At 45.0% G+C, this 20,789-nt stretch overlaps 1 protein-coding gene across 4 annotated transcripts in view; it reads right to left on the reverse strand.

The window, feature by feature from the left end:
• Positions 1–20,789, reverse strand: part of slit1a (slit homolog 1a (Drosophila)) — an 88,455-nt gene that overhangs the window by 55,842 nt on the left and 11,824 nt on the right. For all 4 annotated transcript variants that reach the window (XM_068722676.1, XM_068722658.1, XM_068722666.1 and 1 more), the window contains exons 3-4: positions 18,789–18,860; positions 17,222–17,293 (exon numbers count right to left, since the gene is read on the reverse strand). In XM_068722676.1, the coding sequence (XP_068578777.1) occupies positions 17,222–17,293; positions 18,789–18,860 (144 nt within the window). The remainder of the gene's footprint in view (positions 1–17,221; positions 17,294–18,788; positions 18,861–20,789) is intronic.

Below are 20,789 nucleotides of genomic sequence, written 5' to 3' on the forward strand. Positions count from 1 at the left end.
TGACGGGAAGGTGCCTCAATATGAGCAATCAATCGTAAGAAAATGCCTTATTTCCCAAGAGCTGGGGAGATGGAGGAGGATGGGACTTTAAGGATGAGTGAGTGAGAGTGACAACCCTGTCTGGAATGCCTTTGTCTGCATAGGCTAATATTTGCTCTTGGATTTTGCTTTTTCCCCTTCTCTTATTTGCTGTTGACAGAGAGGAATGAAAAGGCAGATAGCCAACGGGTTACCTAGTAGCAAGACTTTTGTGTGTGCATGTGTGTCTTGCCAGCAGGTTCCCAAGCAGCAGGTGGTGAGCAGAGGCAGAATATCGAGTTAAGGAATCCTGTTTGCTGCTCAAAAGTTGCTGCTACTTTCCCATTAACCCTGCTAAGAACCACAAACAAATACCAAACACGCACCAGTAATGTGTGTGAGAGAGAGACAGGTAGAAAAGGATGAAGACATACAAACTCCTTACACTTGGTGCCAAGCGCCCCCCTCCACCTCCATCCCCTCCCCTCACTCCTCTCCCCTCCTGGGGAGTCAGGGGTTGCGGCAGCCTGGGTGTGAGCCTGCAGGCCAGTCTCACAGCGGGCCAGTCATGGCAGCGGCACTTTGATGTCTTTGTGGAGAGACTCCGTGCCTCATGTCCACGCTCATTAACTTTGTCAATGACGGATCAATGTGAGCCTGCAGAACGTTGCGCTGCCTCAAAATTACAGCCTATTTACCATTCTGGGTCTGAGTCTGGACTGGGCTTGGTATCGCCCTGAACAAACAATACAACCAGAGACGGAGAGACTGTTTGATAGCACCCATTTAACAAGAGTAGCCCCCTCACACATGCAAGGAGGATATTGCTCCACTTAACTCTGGCATCCCCACTTCCTCCGGCTTAATGCTCACAGACAGTAGTCACATCTCTTTACATCCTGTAGTTTCCCCGTTTAATGATTAGGACATTACGGCCCTTCTATCTTTTTGCACCCTAATGTCAGTCAGACAGATGCAGCCGACCAGAGAGCTAAAACATGAGAGCAGTTCAGGCTTGTCTCTCACAACATGACCCACATTGTCAAGATCGAGCAATTAGCACCTTTAAACCACTTCTAGAATCTTACCCCTGTCTCCCGTGTCTTTTATTTACCACTACAATTTTTACTGCTTCTCCCTGCTTTTTGATGGTCTGCTACTTTAAGTCAAGTGGGGTAAACGAGAATCTCTATTGCAGTCTGTCTGGGAGAAAAGGTTAATGCTGTTAAGAGGAAACAAACAGTTCTTTCTCACCCAATCTGCCCATCATTGGGTGCCAAGTGATACTTTATTCAGCAGTTTAGTAGTTTTCATTAACGTCTTACAAGATCAAAACCTAAAGTCTAAAAAAAAGTTATAAAAAATAAATCTGAACAATAATATGTAAACATTTGATGGCCTTGTTTCACCGGCATGATGATATTTAAAAAAAAATGTTTTATTAATATAGTTTTTTATATTTTTTTTTTACCCTAAGAAGTTGAAGAATGTTCTCAACTCATAACCAACGTAATAATGAAACCGATCTAAAAGCATGAAAATCCTCTAAATTAATACAAGATGTATTTAACTCAAAAGTGGCACTGCAGTTAGTGATACGCACTGAAATCTCTGCTGCATCCACATGGAATTGCTCATGCTCATCGCATACCCGACACATGGAATGCCCCTCGCACACGAACACACATAAACATGCTCTGAGTAACCATATACACAATATGTGCACACACAAACAAGTTTTCACATAGCAATGCACATTCACATATGCGCAGTTCGCACACTCAAACACACACACAAAGCCTGGTGCACACAGCCAGAGAGATCATCTGTACTCTAAATATTTAAAAAGACTATTCCTCTGTCTGTAATTAAAACCACTGCAGCGTTCCAAAGCTGTATCCCCTACCATCAACCCATTCCTCTCTCTCTCCTCCATCTCCTTCTAGTCGGTTGTTCTCTTCTTCCTTCCACCATTCTGACCTTTGCTTAGAAATGGGAAGTTTGAAAAAACAATGAAATGAAACTGTGGAAATCCTCTGTGCAACAACGGCCATCTCCTTGACACCCATGAACCCTTCTCTCTCTCATGAGCACCCCGCCACCACCACCTCTCATTTTCTCTCACAGCTCGTCTGGAATGGCATCAGTTAATTTACCGGAGGGAGAAAGTTAAAGGTCAGGTTTTGTCTGAAAGGTACGCAGTCGTCTCTCTTGAGGAGGTGGTTGTCTTTCCTGAGAGAAGTAATGATATATTAGGCCAGCCCGCAGAGCAAACACAGGAACCGTGAGTCAGCGCCACACACTGTTTGCTTACAAAACTCATGGGCTTCTGTCATGCCCGGTCCTGTGGGGATGCCGGGGGTAAATCCTCTCCCTGCCCCACCGCTTCCTCCCATTAGAATTTGCCCAAATCCTGCCTTTATCACTGTGTTTGCTCTGCTGAGCTCACTAATGCTCTCCAGCCTATCTCACAAGGTAGGTGTTTATATGCATGTGTGTTTACTTTGGCCTGTAAAGTAATGAGAGCAATGTGATGAAGGCCTGGGAGTGGGAACACACACTTAGAGGCTCACAGGACAGACATGTTCCTGGAGAGGAGAGCAACAGTACATACCTCAGCTCTAGTACAGATGCAGCTTGTGCGCTTGAGTTTGTGTGTGTATGTGCGGAGTTGTAAACAAGCACTTCTCATGAAGTTGAGATGGTCTACAGAGAGCTGCTCTCATTTCAAACATCATTTATTTATTAGCCCCCTGTGTGGGACAGACACACACACAGTCACACGCGCAAGCAGTGACAGAAATTCTGCAGTTTATTCCATCACGCACCAGAGATCAACCTCATTCCCTCACCCTTTTCTTTCCGCCCCCTCCCTCGTCCCTTCCTTGAAATCGATGGAGTGTTTTGTCACCCAATGCTGCATTTCGTGCAATATTCATCTGAAGAAAAAAGCTCATCTCACACTCAATGAATTTTCATAAACTCAGTTTGCCGCTGATTGGTAAATGAAGGGCTACAGGCTTGACACACATGCACGTACGGGCACACACCAACAACCCCATTATCCAAGCTTCAGGCGAGGGCTTTGTTTCCTACCATTGGAATCTGACAGTGATTTATGGAGAAGGGGAGTCACACTACACCCTGATACACACAGCAACACAAAGCAAGGTTACTGGCCCAAACATGGGTACAAAGAAAGGTTACCGCTCCACCAACAAAGCTACACTGACAGCAATGCACGCTGCGGTCCAGGGTCAACACCACATCAATGCAGCCCAATGGCTGAATTCAGCCGACCCACTAAATTAATGCGTTGGCCACTTTCAATAACGTGTTTTGATGAATTCCATGGATATGAATCTCTTTGCCTCCCCGCTCAATGATTCCTTAATGACTCCTCCGGAAACTGCGTGAGGTTTGGAAAAAGCAGAACTGACTCTCCCGCTGTCATACTGAGTCCAAGTTTATGTGCCAGTTTCTGGAGTCATTTTCTGCTGCATTACCACTGCGGTTTTGTCAGAGTGGTGAACCCTGAGAGGCCAGACACACCCTGCCTCTCAACGCAGGTATGCCCTCCGCAGTGCCAGGCTTTCTTCTTTTCCTTCTGCGTGGGCATGTTAGATCATCTTTTATCTGCTATCAGTTACAGCTCAGGTGAGGACAACACATTCCTTCTGACTCATTAGGAGTGTTGAGAACTCAAGGCAGAGATTTGGCTGGTAATCTGCAACAATTGTAGCTCCACCGTTGGTTTTGGAACACACACATGCAGACCCTGCAGGGGGGAAACTAATTCTCGAGGGAATACTTTTTTTTCTACACAGTAACCACAGATCATTTTTGCAGCGCATTGAAAATTCCATTCAGGGTGCCACTTTGTTGCTACTAACATTCTTGCCGGGACAAAACAGCAAGCTGTGATACATTGTCTTGTGATGTCAGGAAAAAAAACAAGGAAGAGATAAAGGGAGCGGGACAGACAGATGGGGGGCAGAAGGAAGAGGAAAAGTTTGCGTGTCTCATGCGTTTAAAGTTGGATAAAGGACATGAAACACTCACTGATGACTCACAGACACATAACATTGACAGTGACTCATCCTTTATAAACCTTAATTTGGGGGCAAAAAGCTCATTCCTGGTTTTGCTCTAAGGGCTCAAGGATGCACGACAGAATCTAATGATATCAGAGAACAGGCCTCTGCAACGAATCACGCAGTCACATAGATGATATAGACGATTGAGAGAGGGGGAGAAAGAGGGAGGGAGAGAGAGGAATAGAGGCTAGAATGGGCCTCATTTGAATAACAGTTAATTTTCAAAAAATGTTCCTCTCCATTTTGATGAGTGCTTCAGCTATGGCAACAATAGTATAGGTTTATGTGTGTGTGTGTGTGTGTGTGTGTGTGTGTGTGTGTGTGTGTGTGTGTGTGTGTGTGTGTGTGTGTTTGGTTGAGGTTTATGAAAGCCACTCCAGGGCTCTCCAAGGCCGGCCAGCCACGACCAGCTTGACGATTGAGGATCGGAATTCAGAAGGGCGGTTGACAAAGAGGCTCTCCCCCGGTGTGTATTTTATAGAATGAGAGAAACACATAGACGGAAAGAAAGAAATAGTGAGAGAGAGAGTGAGAGAGAGTGAGAGAGTGAGAGAGTAAGAGGGTAAGAGAGTAAGAGACTAATAGAGTAAGAGAGAAAGAGAGAGAGACAAAAAAGAGAGCAGGTGTGAGTGCATGAAACAGCATTGACAACTCAAAGACAGTGGTCTATTCAGGGTTGCGTAATTGCCGTTACAGTGGCTGCTTGTTTCTTTAATTTCCTCTTTAGAGCGATACGGCAGCTCTTGTGTTACACATTAATTATGTTTTCTGGGATCCCCTCTCTGCCCCTCCCCCTCCCTGTTGACTGACAGCCCGGCTGCCTCCTGGCCCAGCCTGGCTTGGAGCAGGGGAGTGGGTGACTGAATAGGCTAATAAATGGTGAAGGAGGGGTTGGTCACACCCCATCCTATTGTACCAGCGCTGTCACGCCTGACCCTTAACCAAACACACACACCAGTCACACACACACTTTGATGGGTAACAATGTGTGCACACAACCTTGGACGTAGTCTCACTCACACACACACACACACACACACACACACACACACACACACACACACACACCTTCACATCACCTCTGTCAGCCCTGACCCCATACCAAATACCCCGGCTCCCCCCTGTATCCAAGGTGACCAAATGAGGCCCCAGCTATCGCTTAGCAACCACGGAACAATGAGCTCCAAGGAGACGGAATGGCTTGAGCAAAGGGCAGGCTATTCTCTGGAGATGGAGGGAGGGATGGTAGCCGAGGTGGGGAGAGGAGAGAACGAGGGGTGATGGGAATGGTGTTGGGACACATCTTTAACCATGTCACAAAGAGGGGTGCCTCCCTGGGAAACAAGGCTGTGCTTATCTAACCCCGCAGCACGTCTCCGTTCAACTCTGCTCTGATCACCTCACCCTCACAACTTGTAAAAAAAATAAAACTATTTGACTTCTACCTTTTTTTTTTTCCACATCCGCACAAAGTATGAGGTGAGGCCGGGAGTAAAGCCAGAAAAGCAAAAAGCAGAGAAATTTAAAACATTACGTAATCCGCTGTTCCTTTCTCTGTGACGAGACGAGACATCTGTCAAACAAAATATCTTTATTATGCTACACAGACTAACTCAGGACTGACAGCATAATGACAACTTCCACATCCCCTACAGTCGCCTAGGCAATTCTTTTTTAACTAATTAGATTGCTGACACCAACATCCTGAAGCTTTGACTTTAGAGTTCTTTTTGACTTTAGAGTTCTCCATCTATCTGCCTTTGGAGGAACAAGGGTGTTAACACAGATGTATCACCATCTTTCAGCTGTCTATATCCAGAAACGCAGGTAGGAAGGTGAATGAGGGTGAGATTGCCGAGGGGCCAAATGCAGCACAACAACACTCTGCCAATACAGTCTCCATAGAAACTATTAGGAGCTACACTATAAAAAGACGAAAGAATAAGTAGAACGACAAACCTGCCCAAATAACTGGCTCCCTCTGTAATGAGTTCACTGATACATTTATCACATATCCACCTTTGATCAGATTTCTGCCAGTATCTCATGCCAAAGTTTCTGGCAGTGAAAGCAACTCCTATTATAGGTATCGTCTTGCTCCATGAACCACAATCAAAGATGTTTTAACAATTAAGTCATGAGAAAGAGTTGTGCAGGGGGGAGGGGAGGAAAGAGAGAGGAAATAAAATGGGTAAAACGAGTGTTGAGGAAGTGTGGAGGGCTGTCCGGCACCAGTCTGTTAGCTTGTTCATGTGAAAACCCTTTGTTAGCCATGAATGGCCTCTTCTCTTTTTACAACAGCTTCATGAAGTGGAACCTGGGCATATCCCCTCTGCTCACATACACCAACACAGAGCAAGAATCGGATGCTTTCCACTGTTTCATGACATTATAATTGAATATCTTTGGCTGCTGACTGTTGGTCAGAGAAAACAAGCAATTTAAAGACGTCAACTTTGGCTTTGTGAAAATGTGATGGGCATTTCTCACTGTTTGTTACAGACAAAACACTAAATGAATCAGTAATGATCATTAGTTGCAACCCTAGCACGCATGAACATAGCAGCCATAAAGTGGCCTAAAAGTCAGAGGTAATCCCCGTCTGTGGGCCTAATGAAGGTGTCAGGGGGAGGCAGCAATAATGGTGTGTGGCTATGCGTTACGGATTAATAGACACACACATACACACACACACACACACAGATTGGTTTTGGTGGATTTAATCGGGGTAGACAAAGAGGATTTAAGGAGTGGCGATGCTCCTTTAGGCAAATCAAAGAGCATCAGACTTTGTTCAAATATCCCTCTGTTGCTCTTTCTGTGTCCCTGGACTTATTCAGATGGCAATTTTATGAAGTGTTGACACACTCAAAGAGCAAGCAGAGAGGAGTAATAGAAAATGTTGTATGAGGTTGTGTGTCTGCCATCGATTTCTGGCCTATGCCGTTGCCCTGCTTAAAGCATCTGACCTTCTGTGGCCTGTAAATATCGGGAAAGGTCTCTGGGATAATGTATTGGACAGAGGAATGCTATAACTTTCACAGACTATAATGATTTGCCCCGTTCTTTGACCGTATTGTGTGTCTCTGTGTCTGGCTGGGACACTCTTGACTTCATGGGAACTGTCTGCATCTCCAGGTCTGGTCTGGTCTTGGGTTGACCTATTACTCTTCTATTCTACAAGCCACAATCCATTGCTGGTAATATCCACTCCACTAACACCAGCACCAGCACCAACAACACCCCCTCCAGCCATCGGCTTGATCTCCACATGAAAGGGCCTGCAAGCTCATTACCACAGCCTGGGGCTAACCAGGGCCTCCAGTCTCCAGGCCCTTTATAAGTCAGGGAGGTTGGAGAAATTCAGTAAGGAGGGAAGAGGAATAAAAAAAGAGAGCTCATATAGGGCTTGCCATCCAGGCAGCCAGGTGTTAAAGATACAGATAAGACGCAGGGAGGAAGTAAAAGAGGGGGAGGAAAGGGAAGCGATAAGAAAGGTATAGGACAACGTAGATGACAGAGAGGAAGTGAGGTACAGTAAAAGGGGCAGGGGGGATGATAGAAGGAAAATGAGGAAAGCTGAAAGAGGGAGGAGGCTTTCTACTCCTATCTCTGAGCCGTGTTTCATCATCCATAGGGCCCCAGTGTCACATTTAGGCCTCCTCCAGCAGAGTCCAGCTTTGAAGTGATAATGGAGCTTTTGGCTAATGCTCCACTGCAGGTGCCCCTGGCTCTTTCTCCCTCTCTGTATCCCAGCACAGCCACATAGATGAGAGGAGATGAGAATCCTTTCAAAGTCTACAGATGAGGCCAATCTTTTTCTTTCTCTTGCTTTATCTGCCAACCCCACTTACTCTATCCCCACACTATTTATTGCTTCCCAGGCACCGACTGTCACTTTCAGGTCCTTCTATTGCCCTCTAACTCATTTTACCCGCTTTCCACCCCTCTCATTCTCTGTCTATTTACTTGATTGAATTGCAGCGCTACACTGGATTTGGGTGGAAGGGATTTTAAACTACCTGAAAAAACAATTTAAAGTTTACAAGGGAACTTTCCGAGCTGCATAAATAATAAATCAAATGTGAAATAGGATATCCATGGCATGAAATTATTACAAAAGATGCTTGATATTCCTCACCTGCCAAACAATTTCTCTTTCGCTGCTCTCCTCTCTTTCTTTCTTTGTGCTTTCCAACTGTACCTCCCATCTCTCTGTGACTCCCTCCTTCTCAATCAATAATGCCTCTCTCCTCATCGTGCCCTCTGAGGTGTCAGATTGGTGTGACTGCATGCCCTGCTAGAGTTACAATGCACAACAGGTACAACACACACAAACACACACACACATAGATCTGGCTGCTTCTCAGATGTAACGCTCATTTCTGGAAGTTTTCCTTGGGTGGGGCAGGTGTGTGCATGTGTGTGTGTATACTAGTTCAAACAGTGGGGAAGGGGAATCGATACCATACCCCAGCGATTTCCTGTTATACTGTACAAAGAGAAGGAAAGACACCCCCTGCACAGAGAAACACACTGTTTCTCACCAAAACATATCTCCACAGTGGGCATACACATACGCTCTGGGTCTAATGAGATCACCGCTTCATGCTGTGATGCCAGCAGGAAAGTATTGTGAGAGGGAGTGAATATTGGAAACAGATAGGCATTTGTACTGGAATTCACTTTTTCCCCTTTGCTGTACTCACCGGAGCTGCAAAGCTCAATATGTATTTTTACTGGAATGTGGGCAGCCCACTTACTAAAGCAGACAAGTGTCTTTTGTTTACTGAGAAAGTAGGATGTCTGAGGAGAGTGCAGAGCACAGAGGCACAGGATAAAAGGTGCTGGTTGGATTCAACATCTTAAACAGTTGAATGCATGTTTCAACTATATTTTCCAGGTGCTGCGCCTGTTTGTCTTTTTCCACAAGTCATACTGAGTATGTATATATGCACACATAACTAATTACTGTGAATAATCATATGTGGGTAAACAGGTTGATTTCAGTGTTTATATGACTCAGAGTACCAGCTGTTTGTTTGAAAGTGAATATACAGTCTAATAGGGTGTCTGGTGGCTAACAAAAAAGTTGTATGAATTATTAGCAGAGAACCTTAATGCATGCTCTACTTTAGATTTGATGCACTACTGATGATCACTTTTTTGTTTATATTTTATGTCAGCAACCGTGAATTATACAAAAACTATGAAAATGTTGACACATTAAAATGACTAGGCTATTCGGTCCTGCTAAGATAAGTGATCAGAAGTTGCTTTTGTAGCACTAGAAATAATAGATGATGGTACACACAATTTTTTCTCTAATGTATTTGAGGCAGAAGTTGGAGTTGCAATCGCGATACCTAAATATCAAAATACAAAACCAGTATGCTTATGCATTGGAGAGTTCGGTTGCTATTGATGCTAGAGTTTTACAGCACTTGATGTACTTTTTATGAATAAAGTCAAATAAAAAAAAATGTAAAATCAAATCTTTAATATCAGAAGGATTACCTGGTTGATCTGTTTATACACAATGCCATGATTTTGTCATAACTGCAATGCATCTAAATGCACTCTCTATATATAAAACATGGAAGCTTCCACAGCACAACCTCAGTCCACAACTGCTAATTAGCAGCTCTATTGGAGCTGTAGGAGGGAGGTGGCGCACCTCAACAGCAGTTGCAGAAGGACAAACGTTGCCTCATTCGCTTCGCCAACAAAGACTCCTCTAGCTGAGATTCAATCCAGCAAACCTGTTTTCACTAGTTTGCGTCTTTCACCATAAGCCTGCAACATCTTAACCTCATTAACCTCGAGGGCGCACAAGGAGTCGTCTTTATACAGTGAAACACTCAGTCACCAAGTTTAGCTGCTATGTGCAGCCTGTGGAGTCGCATGAACAAAAGGCCTGGAGGTGAGCTAAGTATAAAGCCCTAAGAATGGACCTGCTCACCTCAGACAGAGAGGAGACAGAGCCTACAGTTCACACACACACACACACACACACACACATATATACAAACAAAGTAGAAATATGGCCACGGGGAAGAGGAAGGAGTTTAACCCAAGACTCTCCTTCCAGAGGATAAAGGGATGCGTCTAAAGCCTATAATTACATATGCACACACATAACTAAAAATCCAAAAATCTCTTTCCATCCGATGCACCACACTTTTCCAAAGCAATTGGATCAGATCTCACTCAGAAAATATTATTTTTGAACCATTTCACCTCCCAACTCTTTGTGCTTCTGTGTCTTCCTCTCGCTCAGAAAAGGTTAAAAGCCTGAGTCCGAGCCCTGCAGAGCATTGGTTGCTAATCAGCAGGAGGTGGGCAAAGTATGTGCAGTGGTATTTGTGTGATTGCATGTGTGTGTGTGTGTGTGTGTGTGTGTGTGTGTGTAGGCATAATTTGCCCTGCAGTTTGTTTGTTTGTTCTTTTTAAATCTCAGAGACAGAGCCCGAGGCCACAGGATAGGGCTGGAACAACCATTTACAGTACGCGTGTGGGTTTGCAGGGCATGTGTTAGGCAACACATGCGCATGTGTGGGTAGATTGCTTCTTCCTGCTTTGGAGGATGTTGGGGAAGGGTTTCGATCCCCCTCTCCCCTTCCCGCTCTAGAGTGGAGAGGTTGTTTGGGTCTGCTTGGGTCACTTCCAACACTGACATCCAGGATCTCAAGTCAGGAACCTAACAGCTCATAACAAGAGATTTTACACAGACACTAAAGTCTTCCTGCTAAGCTCCACACACACGGCACTCGCACATGATGATCCAGAGCAGATATTGTTGATCGAAACCCCAGATCTTGAACAGAACTGTAACGAGATGGACAGATGCACTGAGTGAGGGAAACACCTATTGCAGGGAGATTGCACTCTATTAAGCATGTGATGAATGAGCTGGATTTTTCATTCTGATGGCTGCATTCATACGCCATGCTGCTTAGGTGTACAGACCCATTATGCACACATTCGTCCACTGAGCATGTGTTCATACACACATGCGCGCACGCACACACACACACACACATACACACACAAGCTGGACAACCCGACTAGCGCTATATGGGTTGTTATTCCTGGCTGGAATTGCAGCATTCCACAAGCCCCTGCTTGGAAATTCCAAGGAGTGTGTGCGTGTGTCTGTCTGTGCGTGTGTGTGTGTGTGTGTGTGTGTGTGTGTGTGTGTGTGTGTGTGTGTGTGTGTGTGTGTGTGTGTGTCTGTCTGTGCGAGGACATGAGAGCTGCCTTTTCCTCCCGTGTGTGTCAGTTCCAATCTGTACCAGGCAAAGCCAGCCGTCACAGAGGCAAAGTGTCGGCAGCGGCACAGAGAGGAGGAGGAGGCCTCCTTCGGCAGCTCTGCGAGTGAAATCCCTGTGTGTGTATACTCATGACGGATCTAGACCACACTGTGATGTCTTATTCATGCCATATCAATTCATAATGACCAGACCAGTCCCCAATGTTGAGACATACATGCGCACACACACACGTGTATGATTGAGACGGTCATTGCAGAAAAACTTAAGTGTGTGTGTGCGTGCATGTTAGCTTCTACAAATATTTAGAGCACCAGAGGTTGTATGGGTGAGTATGTAGAGCAGTGTGTACCAGACGCTGGACATACACACACACACAAAACAGCACTGATGTCCCAGCGCTTTAGTGTGAATATTTAACAAGCTTCAATCCATCTGTTCAATTATTCATGAGGAAGGACACAGAATCGTTAGTAAATATAAACACCGCTGTTTGTCTCCTGCTTTCGCCGCAACTTTGCTCCTGTCTTTTGCACCTCTGACCAGCTCGCTCTCTCTTCTTTGACTTTCTTCTTCTTCTTCTGTCTCTTTTTTTTTTGGCTTTCTCTCCAGCTCCCTTTGTGCTGTGGTTGTGAATATTTCAGATGGTGGAGTGGTTTTTAAATTACCCCCTTTTGGCTTCCGCTCTCCTCACATGGTTTGGTCTGCATTTCTCTCTCACACACGGTCCGACTCGTAAAGAAAACAGCGACAAGCCATAAAAGCCACTTTTACCAGCTGACAAGGACACGGCCAGGAAGAGGGACAGGGGCACGGAGTTAAGGCCTGCCAGGTATTTTTCGGTTGGCCGCCAGGTCAGATATTTCATGCCCCTGCAAAAAACTCTGCCCTGCATTTAGAAAGTTAGAAGTTAAAGTGTCCATTAGCCAAAATTAGGAACAGCTTCCACGCCAAATACCTTTGGTTTTATTTATCCAGGTTTTAAAATGTCTCTGCATTCTACCCCCAGGATGATTTTTTTTTGTTGGTGGTGTTCAAAGCATTGCAAACTCACATTTAAAAAATTCAGCAACTTTCCCTGTCCCTGTTACTCTCAATAATCCACAGACATCAAAGGGAAACATTTTGAGTTCTACCAGAGAAAAAACATGTTGCTGTTTTCTGTGTTCTGAGCAACTCAGAAATGGAAATCTCCAAAAAATGTATTAACTAAACCAAAATTACTTGTAACGGTATTAAACCACTGGTTGTAAGTAACAAACATTTGTGGGTGATCCAACCCTTTAAGTAGCCAGTTTCTCCGATGCAGGTATTTCGCTAAAGTGAACTTTACTCAGTAAAGTCTCTGTCAGTGTTTACTTAGTGTCAGACAAATCACAGTCAAGAAATCAGGATGTCGGCCATCGATGGCACAGAAACCTACTGATGAAGACGGGTTGCTATGGGGATTGCTGCCAAGTGGGGGCCCAAGCGTTCCTCTGAGGGAGAGAGAGAGACCTAGCACGTCGAAGGAGGTCATTCATAAGCAGAGACAAAGACAAGGAAACGACAAGACCAGCTTGGGCCATTAACAGCCTGCCAGACACACATGCATGCACACACACACGCACGTACGCACGTACACACGCATACACACACACACACACACACACACACACACACACACACACACACACACACACACACACACACACACACACACACACACACACACACACTGCACAGTATTCTACAAACACTTAAAAGAAGTCACGAGGAGAAAGAAAACCTCATTCATGTCAAGTCTTTCAGCCAATCATACACAAAAAGTCAAAAGTTGAAAGAGTTAATTTGCTGGCTTTGTGGCACAAAAAGTTTTGGATCACCAGAGCGAGTTTACAAGTCTATCACATGCAAAGGGGAAAATACAAGGTATTGAATGGTAACAAAGTCAAAACAAGTAGGAATACTAAAACAGAGAGATGATTTATAGATTTAATGATAGTGCACATTATTTATTCTAGACCTCCTTCCCACAAACAATTATTTCTTCTCACACTGAGCTACCGTTCCCTAAGCATCAGGCGATCAACAAACAGAAAACACAGCATCCCTCCAACACAAACACAGAACAGGCAGTTCCGCATCAACACATAGTTGAAGCGGCTCTTTTATCTACAGTCAAAGCCATATAAAGAACGTAATCCCTCGTGTGTGCCTGCCATCCACACATTAGCACACAGAGATGTAATTATAGTGTTATTCTTTGTGTGTTTGTGCCTAATTGGTGTTATTTACATTTTCCCTCTTTTTCTCTCTCTCGTGAGTGTGCGCATATGCATGTGTGTCACCCAGCCAGTATTTCAGCGTGTTTGTTTGGGGTTTGTGTATATCAGCATACCAGTAGTCAAGAATTAACATGAAAATTAAAGACCTTAGAGAAGAGTGAGATCCTCACTCCAATCCTTTGCCAGGGCTTCCTCAGCTCCCCTGTAGTGCAGGTACTACCACACCCTTCCCTCCTCCCTCCCCTATACCTCCCGGGGAGATACACAAGGGAAAACCTCTCTTAACCGTCCCCTCACCCGACCACGTGATATTGCACGTTAGCCATTAATGAAAGCAACACCCCTTCAAACAAGCTTGTGTTGTTGCCGGCATTTGTTTGTGGCGGCAACAAGCAACATGGTAATCGAAAAACTGCAAAACACCTCTTCTCCTCCACCTCCCTCAACCCCCCATCCTGAGCGCAAACCAGATGCTATTCCCCGGGGCCAGCTATCAGGCTAACTGCTCTGCACTCCTCCAACTCTGCTCACCTATCCCTCTGTTTTTCCTCCATCCCGCGGTCCTTCCTTCCTCCTGCTCTCCCACTGCGAAAAGACACTAATTACAGACATGGATGAGTAGATTACAGATCTGAAGTGCAGTGGAAGTGGGATGAGGAGAAGTCAGGGGTGGTGGGCTGGGGGCAACAGGTCGTTAACAGTGATGAATGCAACTCTATTTTCACTGTTATTGTTCACGGATGTTCTGCGCAGCGCCTCTCACCTCTGCGCTGCCGTTCCCATGCCTTCTCGTTGATGCCATCCATCACAGGCAGCTTTAACTAACTCTAACTATCTCTAATCATCTCTAATCAATTCCAATTATCTCTCCTCTGCCCCTCATGCATCAGTGTCACTGGTATCTCTCAGGCATGGGAAGAGACAGAGGAGCGGGGGTGTAGATAAAGAGGTAGCTTTTCAGAACAGAAAGCAGAATATTTGTGCACTATTTTAATTATCTGTTCTGTAAATTAAACAAGACATACATACTGAGGTTTGATCTTTGGCAGAATTATTTTAAGGTTAAAAAGTTATTTCTAACTATAATTTTTTTTCTTTTCTCTATTAGTATGTTTTAGTAGCAGTATTTTTCAATAAATGTTATAGCAAGAACACTTGCATCAATTCTCTATCATCCCTTTGTAGTGGAAACGCATTACCCTGTTAGTGTAATGACTGCATGGGAGTGAATAAAAACTCCCCACAAATCAACAGTCCTCTGCTCATTTAACCAACAGCCTTTCATCAACCCGGCTAGCTTTTCCTCAAAAGTTTAATGAGAGTAACAATCTCATCTGTTATCCCTCCCACCTCTATCCGCTACATCCCTCTTTATGTTTGTCCTCTCTGCGGGATGTCTACGACAAAAAGCCACTTTGTTATACAAAGCCTTTTCTCAAACCCTCGCTCCAGAATGAGCAAAAAGAGGGAAAAAGAGGGGAGTCGAAGAGACGCAGAGCAAGAGTGTAAAAAGTCTAGAAAAAGGGAAGCGGGGCAATTAATCCTCCATCCAAGAGAAGAGAAACCATCTGGGTTAGCGCTCCACCTGAGGGCAGCGGGCTTTCACGTTAACCTCTCTTGTTAGGATCATAAAGGCAGACTCTAACAAGCCCTGGTAAGCACTTTGAGCAAGTGCAAAGACACACACACACACAGAGAGACAGACATACATATGCAACCATAGACTCTCTTTCTCTTTGTCTCTCTCTCTGTCATCCTCAGACACATGCACACACGCACACTCACACACAAATAACGCGCAATTCTTCCCCTGGGAGCTGAGAACCTTTTAAGTCCATTAAAAGCTGCAAGCTTGAGCGAGACAAGGCTGTAACCTAACCGCATCAGACTGGAACCAGAATCTACGGTGTGGCCCAGACACATCGTTCTGGAGTTAAGAAACACATTAGGAAAAACCATTGTCTTCTACTGCTCTTCCTGATCCCATGCTACTAGATCTGATTTTTAACAAGCACTAGAAGTCTTTCATAAAGTAGCAATTGTCATTCAGGGACCATTCGAGTCTGTGGCCCAGGATTGTACATTTGCTTTAACTGCTGAAGAATGTACGGCATTTCCACACCTGAAAAGCTTTAAGTTCCATTACAGTTCCCTTTTATCCAGCCAAGGATAAAGTACAAATGAGTGTATACACAGGCACATATCGAATCGATTAAGCAATGTTAAACAAAGTCTCATTCTCCAGAACGTGGCAGAAAAGCCAGCGCTAGGTTTAGAATAATGAGCGTGAAGTTAGATTGGATGAAACAGGGGAGCTGTGTTAGCACAATCCTCTGGCTGTTGGCAGAGCACGCTGCTCCAAATGGACTAATCACGCTTGTTCAAGGCCATTCGCTGGTCTGGAAGGCCTCGGTCTGCTCTTTGTCTGTTACAGCTAGACAACCTAGGGCTGCTCAGTGTAAGTGAGCCACAAGCAGGATAGCCTTGCACCCAAAGGATGACGCTTTGCCCTCAAGCCCCACAGGTTGGTTTTGGTTTAATGATAGATGACGTGAGGAGACAGTTGTGAGGAAGTGACAGATAGATTCAAGATGGTGTTAAAAATCAAACACGAGATAAACAGATGGAGGGCTGAGGCCAGGATCATAGGTTGGTAGTACCACTTTGTGGATTGAAGGGAAGGAAATGATTTTTCCACGTCGCACTGTTCCATTATTCCCAGATGCTCCAGGTAATCTGAACTGGAATAATGGGAGCTGGAATGATCAGCTAGCAACGACACTGATTATCCCGAAGAAAGGACAAAAATAACATTTAGCGCTGTTGTAGATGGGGTTATGAATTTAGCATTACTGTGGGATTTTCTCACTGCATGGGGCACATGGGTGTAAGGATGTGTGCGTGTGAGACAGTACTGGACTGGCTTTAAGTAGTGGAGATGATGACACATCTCATTCCTATGATGGAGGTATATGAGTCCACCAGCAGAGTGAGCTTTGGGGACTTCTCCTGTGACATAAAACGACCTCATTAGGTAACACAGACATCCTTTCACCTTGAACATAGTTCAAAGTCTAATGTGTCCCTCAGTTCCAGTCCCAATGTCACACCAACTCTCTGTCACCAGTGGATTCTCTCACAGACAGACTAGCACAGAGAAACTTGCCAAGATGACTTGGCACGAAGGCCCAACGATGTGCAAATAACTCAGATTTCTACTTATCCAGTTAATTTTGTTTTACAGACAGCAAGTACAGTGGAAATCCCAGTGTACACTTCACACACTTCACCTAATAAGTCTGAATGCTAATGAGACCTGCTGGCATTCCAGCAAAGTGCAATTGAAGCTTAACTGCTCTTTGATTGTGTTTAAACCAAACCAAACCGAAGCCAACATTCTTCAGACTTGTTGAGATCATGCTGTGCAGTATGTTGTTTTAGCACATACAATCTCTGAGCAACATTGGTGGCTTGCATAATAAAGAAAAGACAAAGAGAGGCGGCATGTGCACTGACAGAAAAGACAAAGCTGTGTGCTCAGTTGAAATAAAAAAGTTAATGTACTTACAGTCGAGATAGGGCAGGGTTCTTCTGAAACAGCAACTCAGGAAGCTGCTGCAGTTGATTACGGTTCAGCCGCCTGCGGCAGGGAAAACATATGATCAACCAGTGAGTTTGTGTGTGTGTCTATGCATGCGTGCCCTTGTGTAGGCTGTGAATAATTTCTGCTGGCTGCCATAGAATCGGCTTAGCCACAGGCTATTGTGTTTCAGTGCGCTATGAATGTCACATAAATATCCAACTAAAAGTTCAGGGGAATTAAACTTCTAGTCGGAGACAGCGCCGTAAATTATCTCTGCACAGTTAAATTACGATGCTGCGCCGAGTAAAATTCAGTGCTCTGCTGACTTTCCCAGAGTAACAGAATAGCAACATTCCCATTCAAACAAGTGAATTACATCCACCAGTTATCTGAGCATGAAGAGATTTTATCTGGAGCGAACTATCAAAACAAGATGTTTCTAAATAAAATTAAGAGAAATGGATGAGCCTATTCAAGCCCAAGGAAGCACCGACAGGAAAGGTGGTTGGCAACAGACTCCATGTCAAACAACTAAGGTCTAAGACTGGCAGGCTTTATGCAAATACAACAATTAAGTCAATGAGGAACAGACTGTTGCTAATCTGTTGGAAACCACAACTCTCTTCTCCCTGAATGGCCCATTGGAGGCACATGGGAGTGAATGCAGCGGCTGTGGCACAGAGAGGCTGCAAATCTGAAAGGCAGGCAGCTGCCATTCCTTCGGACACATTCAGACAGATGTTGGGACCTGAGCCACTCACTGTATACAATGAGAAGAGTGGTTGGCCAGCTGAGGTGGAGATTTAGTGTGTAATGGGCATTAATGGTCTACTGCCACTCCATTCAAACTAAACTGTACCTGCTGGTGGGGTAGTGGCTTTTAAACATTAGAGAAACGAGCCGACTAATATCCACATTGGTCTGGCACACGGATACGTCTACCAAGTGTTCGGGATCCGCTGAATATGGAGGAGGAGAGGAGGGGAGCTGTACATGGCCTGGGGTTTGGTCATGTAAATTGTTAATGTGGGCTTCAGATTGGGGGAAAGTCTTTTATAAAATAACCGCTATGTGTGCATGACGGCATGTGTGCATAAAGTCATCTGCTGTGCAGGTTTCCATGTGGGTAACACTACTGATTTGCTAATGAGCTGGTTGAGGTGTGGTCGACTGTGTTTGTCTGTGTTTTCCCAGCCGTTTTACAAGCTGTCGAGGAGTCCTGGTGCTGTCCAGATGAGCCAGGGTCTGCGGTGGGGGAGGCCTCTTAAGCCCACACATCCCACTGAGGGCATTCCTGTCAGGCAAAGCTAATAAAAAAAATACTCCCAGCCCACGCTGTACCCTCTCAGCACCACCCGACCACAATGAAATGACAGGGAAGAGCATCACACTTGATATACCATTTACGGCCCGTTCCTCCTGTTAGTCTCATTATACTGATGCACAATATTGAATACAGATCAGTAATGGCATTTTTATTTGAAGTTAAAGAAGAATTAAAATGTGTTATTTCTGGTCAGGCCATCTACTGACAACCCTGGGTGGTACTCACAGTCTCTCCAGCTCCTTCATGTCATCAAAAGCCCCACGCTCGATCACAGTAATCTGATTCTCCATCAGCTGCCTGCAGAGAGAGGACAGAAAGAGAGCCTCAGAGACGACATGATACAGTGTGGCTTTGACTTTTTTTATGAGTCTGTAAAAGGTCACTCAGGCTTTAACAAAGCAAAGGAGGCTTTGGGTGGCGGGCCTTCTTGCAGTATGTATATTCAAGCTGGGTGCAGTATATTATACATACACACACACACACACACACACACATAGAGGGCAGCGGTGTGGACTGAGGGCACAGTGTGGAATATTGGCAAAGGAAGCAGGAATAGCAGCCAGGAAAGTTTCTAAGGTGGTTCAGAGAGTGTGGGTCCAGGCTCTGGTGTGGTCCACTGGGTGTAGTGGCTGGGTGGAGACGAGACGAAAGGTAGGCAAGGGGTCAGAAAGTGTGAGAGGGGAAACTGAGGTAGGCTCCAAAGTTTTTACAATTGGCACAAGCAAGGGAAAGTAGGCTGTGTGTATATGTGTGCCTGTTGGATAGCATAGTTGGAGAGTATCAAATATGCAGGCAGGAGATCAAGGCTATTAGTCATACAAACATGGATGCACGCAAACATAAGGTCAGCACACACACAAGCAGGAACACATCCTTTCCTCAACTACATTGCCAAAGCTAATGCACAAGTTTGGATGGTTTTGGAAGTGTTACAATAACACAAGGCCAGGAAGGAGAGAAAAAAGTCCAACAGCTTTAGAAGCAACAAGAGCTTTCCTTCATTACGTATACAACTGTTCTGTGTTGAAGGCAAACCTCTCATGTCTCCTGTGAGGCCATGCAGCGCTGCAACTCAGCAGTCTGGGCTTCCTCCCCATCGAATATAAATGCTAATCACTGCTCGCACTCCATAAACATAGAGAGAAAAGTGCAATTCACCTCCGATCTCTTTCTCATGAATTTAGATGGAAGTGAATAAAATTGTGATGAGTATTTTTGAATTGAGAAAACTTTTTTACAGACAGTCTGAAGGCATGAAGCCTCCGGCTTTTCTATATCTTTCTTTCTATTTTTCAATTGTTTCTCTGTTGTATTGCTTTTCCTCTCTCTCACACTCACAGACACACACAGACACACACAGACACACACACACACACACACACACACACACACACACACACACACACACACACACACACTGCTGATGTAGACCAGCTAAGTACCCAGAGCCAGACAAATGGTGGTAAATCAGCTGTGTTGATTTTAGACTGACAGGATATATGGCAGCTGACTGTAAAGATAAACCTCTGTTCCTGTTTGGCTCCTTCTGAGGGTTGCCCAGGGGTCAGAGGTCAACCCACTGTTAGACACACAGAGGTTGACCCCCCAGTACACAGAGACAGACTTCACACAGACATGCCATGCAACTACACCATGTTAATCATGTATATAGTTGGCTGGCATTCCAGAAAGCGAGCAGCGTGTGTGCATGTGTGTGTGTGTTACGCGTAGCACAGTGGTGGCTGTGAGGGACTTAGAGGCTTTACAGCAAGGGAGGTGCGGTGCTGTCTTCAGTACCCCTGCAAGGAGTTGTTTCCTTCTTACTTGCCGGTGACAAGCTGCCAACATGAAGGCATTCAACCTCCACATGGGACTATAAGGTGGTGCACGAAAGGGGGCATGCATGGGGAGACGAGAGGGGACAAGGAGCAGACAGGGAAGACAGGGGGATGGGCGGGTAACGACGAGACTAGAAAATAGTCAGGCTTTGCTAGGTAGTAGGAATTATGTGCAGCTCATGTTACATTTAAAACATGTTCAGGTCTACACAGCTTCCCCACTGGCAGTGTTTGTAAAACCTATAGCACTACTTACAAGTGTGTGCGCTCACATGCACGCATACAGACACGTTTACAACTACTTTAATACCTGTGCTGTTTAAAGTGCTGTTTAATTTCAACAAAGAGGGAGTCAATGACTTCACCTTAACGTGTTAACTGTGTTGAG

Source organism: Cebidichthys violaceus, unplaced genomic scaffold, assembly GCF_023349555.1.
Source record: "Cebidichthys violaceus isolate CVI_PGR_0920_01 unplaced genomic scaffold, fCebVio1.0.p SCAF_10, whole genome shotgun sequence".
Lineage (NCBI taxonomy): Eukaryota > Metazoa > Chordata > Actinopteri > Perciformes > Stichaeidae > Cebidichthys > Cebidichthys violaceus.